At 40.4% G+C, this 5,135-nt stretch overlaps 1 protein-coding gene across 1 annotated transcript in view; it reads left to right on the top strand.

Moving 5' to 3' along the window:
• Positions 1 to 4,666, top strand: part of FCRL5 (Fc receptor-like 5) — a 56,923-nt gene extending 52,257 nt beyond the window's left edge. The window contains 4 exon segments of the mRNA XM_006895497.1: positions 174 to 201; positions 1,895 to 1,977; positions 2,158 to 2,226; positions 4,521 to 4,666. Of these exon segments, the coding sequence (XP_006895559.1) occupies positions 174 to 201; positions 1,895 to 1,977; positions 2,158 to 2,226; positions 4,521 to 4,666 (326 nt within the window).
• Positions 4,667 to 5,135: the final 469 nt, after the last annotated feature.

Genomic DNA, 5,135 nt, shown 5'->3' with positions numbered 1-5,135 from the left:
ACCTAGAAGAAGAATGTTTGACAGGAAGACAATTTGAAACTGCTACTAGATGTTGCAAAAAAAAGTACCCAAACCTTAGTAGCAGGCAGGCTGTAGAGGAGATTCCTATAAACTCTGTTCCTTGTAAAGAGCTTCATCTTCTATACCCAATATCTCTCTGTTTACTTTCACAGGAGAAAAATCGGCCTCTGATCCTATGAGGTAAGACCTAGCCTGGACCCCTACAAATGATCTTTCCTGTGTGGTTATTGAAATAAACACATGGTCTAAGTAAGGCCAGTGTAAAGACTCCAGTTTCTGCTGTGTATCCTGGATGGGATGTGCTTACTCTACAATGCTTCCTCCTCTAGAATGTCTCAAGGATGTCTCAGGATCTTGTCACTCACTGTTTTCCACTCATAGGGCCAAACTCATCAATTATTAACTCACATTTTGTTGCATTGGTTGTCTGATGACCACTGAATATATACTTACAATGAACTTAGGTGGTTTAGACCACAAAGCTCTGGACATGGCCCAACCTAACCATTTCTTGTTATAATGGCAGAAAAAAAAATGGAGTCACACAATTTGGCCTCTCCAAAAGATCATTGAATCCATGAAAAACAGGAAACAGTACCTGTGAAGAAGAGATTGCTGTCTCAAAGTCAGACCTCAGGAATTACATTAGAGTTGACAAACTCACTGTAGGCAAGATCATGGCAGGATTTTCTGAGCCCTTCCTTTTACTATTTTCTCTGAAAACCTACTCTTTTTGAGAGTATAGACTTTGTTACCAGGTTCAAAGATCGGTTCAGACCCTTTCTGGTTGTACAGTAGTGAGCAAGTCACTTCAATTTTGGAATCTTAATTTTGTCATTGGTTAACTGGAGATAATAGAGTTGATCTCATAGTATTGCTTCAAACATTAACTGTCTGATAGAGTGACAAAAAAGTATGAAAAGATACTGTTGTTTTTGTTTTAAATGCCATAAAATTGGAATCAACTCATAGCTGACTCTCCAGTGGTTTTTCAGAGGCTGTAAATTAGAGAAAAGGAGATTCTCCATCTTTTTCCTGCAGAACAGTTCACGGATTTGAACCGTGAGTTTTTAGCTGGCAGTATCACTCCTCACCACTAAGTTACCAGAGTTCCTATGTATATATACAGATAGTATGCTTTTAGCATAATTTTTCCATATTTGTATTAGTACGCATATAATTACTCATATACCTGGTTCATATTCATTCATGTAACTAGTGGGTTTGGGAGTTTTTTGTTTGTGTGTTTCACACTTTGCTTCATTGACATTACATTTCATACAATCATTCTCACACATTGTGTTTAAAAAAATTAATCACCATTGGACTATTCCCACAATTACCCTGTCTTTTCAGGTCTCCACCAGATCTTTCTAATTTCTTTCACCCCCTCCCTCCACCCAGCAAATTGTACATCCCTGTGATTTCCTCCTTACTAATCCTCAACCTTCTGCTCTCACCCCTTCCCCCCTTGGACTTCTATATGCTTTTTACTAGTTATCCTTCTATTTTTACAATAATGGTTTCATGCAGTATTTGTCCTTATGAGACTGAGTTAGTTATTTTAACATGATGCTCTCTAGTGTCTCCCAAGTTATATAGTATTTTTTGAGGTCCTTGCTCCTGATTGCTGTATAGTAATTCTATCATATGACTATACTACAGTTTCTCATTCCATACAGTTGTGGACATTTGGGCTGTTTTCATGCTCTTGTGATGGTGAATAATGCTTTTAGAATGATTTTTAATACAGTAGTCATAAGTCATTTATTATGTATGCTTCCAAACTTAATAACTACCCTAAGATAAGGACTCACTAGCTGTGAGGGACAGCTAATTTTATTAACTTGCTCAGGCTTTCTGTTTCTCACAGGAGCACATCAACTTCTGATGCTCAAGAACCAACCTACCACAATGTACCAGCCTGGTTAGAACTGCAGCCAGTGTACAGTAATGGTGAGGAAGAGACAGGATAGAGGGAGGAGATGAAGAATGAGCTATGTAAATACTGGGAGCGGGGTAGGGGGTGTCAGTTTCTAATTCCTTCAGAAAGCAATCTGCTCTGAGGAAGCAAAAAGTAGATCAGCCATGAGGCAAAATATTTAGAATCATCTGACACTTCAACTTCTTTTCAAGTAAACGTTAAAGGAGGAGACGTGGTTTACTCAGAAGTCAAGCACCTTCGAGGAAAAAAGTCCCATGCAGGTAAGGGCTAAGAAAATCTCTATTCTGGCTGAGTCTCAGCTGTCAGAGCCTATTGCTCTGCATGGCTGCCTCTATTTCCTCAGAGGGTCTGGGCAAAACAGACAAAGAGCTGACACATTTGCCACTCCAGTTTCTCAACTTGAGCTTCTAGGAGTTCATTCATATCCATTTTGTGCTACGGCTTTCTCTATGCTCTAAATATGACCTCAGCATTGCCTAAATAACAAAACTATCCCTGCAGGCAGTCACTTAACTTCTCAAAGCTTCATTACCTTCATCTATCAAGTGGGACAGTACCATCACTATTTACATATATGTATTACTCCTTGGAAATGGACATCAAGCTTGGAAAGATGGATGGTCAGCAAAAGATAGGGAGCCCTCCAGTAAGACAGAGGCAAGTGTAGTGATGGGCTTAAGTGTGCTAGGGATGATGAGGATGGCACAGGATAAACAGGGTTCAGGTCTGTTGTTCTTGGGGTTTCTATGAATCACAGTGGACTCAAGGACCATCTAACAACAGCAATTAATTCACTAGGCCAATGACCATCATCATACTAAATGGAGAAAAGTTTGAAGTTGTCAAGGATTTTATTTCACTTTGCAGTTCAATGAGCACCCATTGAAGAAGCATCCAAGAAATCACATTTCATATTGCAATGACCAAATCTTCTACCAAGAACTTCTAGAGAAACTAAAATGTCCTTGACCTAAATGACAATATTTTGAATTGTCTCACATGCATGGGGAAAATTGGACAAGTAACAAAGAAGGCCAAATAAGAATTAGTATATTTAAATTGTGCTGCTGGTGAAGAATATTTACTATATCAGAGATTAAGAATAGAATAAGTTTCAATCTTGGAAGAAGTAAGACCGCAGTTCTCTTTGGAATCCAGTATAGTGAGAACTTTGCCTTACATACTCTGTGCATGTTATTAAGAGGGGAAGTCTTTGCAAAAAGCATGATGCCTGAAAAGATAAAAGGTTGATGAAGGAGAGGAAGCCTCTCAAAGACATAATTGACACAGTGAATGCAACAATAAACAATAAACACAGCAGAGATTATGGGGACAATGCAGGACTGAGCAGCGGTTCATTCTGTTATACAGTGAGTTACCATGAGTCAGAGCTGACACAATGGCACCTAACAACAATAGTAATGTATTCACACTCATAATCCTTTTTAGGTAAACATTGTCTACAGACACAAAACTAAAAAAATCACAGAGCAGGCCCAGAGTTCAACTTCTAGATTGCTGAATTTCTTGGCTTCTCAAGCAATTTTAGGTAGCAATGATAAGGGGATTCCAAGTAGAAAGGAAAGAGAGAGGCTTGTGTGTTGAATGGTTTTAACTCTAGTTCTAAGATAATGGAATAACAGTCATTTCTAACATTTATTAGATTTTGACTAGTTTTTCTGTGCCAGAAACAGTTCTAGGTGTTATAAAGGCACACAATTATAGCATGTGTATTTATACAGCTCAGAAATGTACCACATGAAAGTTATTAGCAATTATGAGGTGGATTGATTCAGAGACTGGGGTAATTGGGATGGGTGTTTCAGAGACAGTGCGATTGGCACAGGACAGAGCAGAGTTTAGGGCTGTTGTACATAGGGTCGCTATGAGTCACAAGCAACTCGACAGCACATAACAACAACTATATGAATAAACATTCTATTACTATTATCATAGCCCTATTATTAGATGATGTACCATTTAGAATCTAGATGAGGAACCTGAAGCAGGAGGCATTGATTGACTTGCCTAAGGCCATGCAGGTGAAAGGATGACCCAGGGCTCATTCTCAGGCTGATCCCTCTTCTGCTCTCTAAACCACTAACACTGTGCTTGTTGCATGCCATGCTGCTTCTTCATAATACATAATATGAATCTGTGATCAAAGAACTAACATAAAAAGATATATTTCTTTCTCTGAAAAATCCCTAGATAGCTCAGAGTGGGAAGTAGAGTGGAAAGTGATGTTGAGGAGCATTGGTCAGAGATGACAGGTGAGGCTCTCAGAAAGACAGCTGTTGCAGTACAGGGCGAGAACCAAAAGGAGTGATACTTACCTCCCAAGTGGGACGGCCTCAAAGACACAGTTATGACAGCACTTACAGCCATATAAAAAGATTCATTCTCAGTGAATCACAGCCCAACACCTCCTTTCTTTCCACAGGAGCTTCCACAGCAGGGATTCTCAAGAACAAGGTGAGTTCAATGACCTTCAGGCCCTCCCCCATATCCAGCACCCTCTTTCCCTCACCTAGGTTTGTATTCTTTCCCCTAGGACTCCTCTGTCATCTACTCCCAGGTGAAGATTACTTCAACACAGGCCTCTTGGCCTCAGCTCTTGGCATCTTCAACTCCTCACAGATGAATCCACACATCTCCACGATTGCTATCTCGAACTTTAGCCCTCAACACCATCTTTGAAAAGCACTAAAGTGGGAGGATGTGGACTATCCAAGGCTCTCTTCAGCAACCTTATTGTCAAGTTGCCCATGTTCTTACTCTGGCGAGAACTTGGAGGCTTTTGGAATTCTCAACAGTTTTCCAGCTTACTGCTCTAGGCTCACAGGTCTTTTGTCAAATGACATGTTGCTCTAAACATAGGACCTCATCAGATCTTGGTCTTTATGCTACATGGACTTTGGCTTTGGTCACTATTCTCAGTACTGCTTCCACGCACATTCCAGCATTCTTCATGACAATGGCTTCTGAATTCCAACATGGGAGCCCTGTTCTCAATGGGAAGCTTTTGCAGCTGTCACTCTCATGGGGCTACTGAGGTGCTCTGCCAAGTGGGGAATCACACACCCAGAGACACATACGCTGGACATGTTATGGACCTCCATAAAGAGAAATAGCACTTCATACCCCTTCCCAACCTACCTGGAGGCCT

The sequence above is a fragment of the Elephantulus edwardii genome, unplaced genomic scaffold, assembly GCF_000299155.1.
Source record: "Elephantulus edwardii isolate Elephantulus edwardi_28Jun2011 unplaced genomic scaffold, EleEdw1.0 scaffold00168, whole genome shotgun sequence".
In the NCBI taxonomy this organism is placed as follows: Eukaryota; Metazoa; Chordata; class Mammalia; order Macroscelidea; family Macroscelididae; genus Elephantulus; species Elephantulus edwardii.
This window is presented reverse-complemented; position numbering and strand designations above follow the sequence as displayed.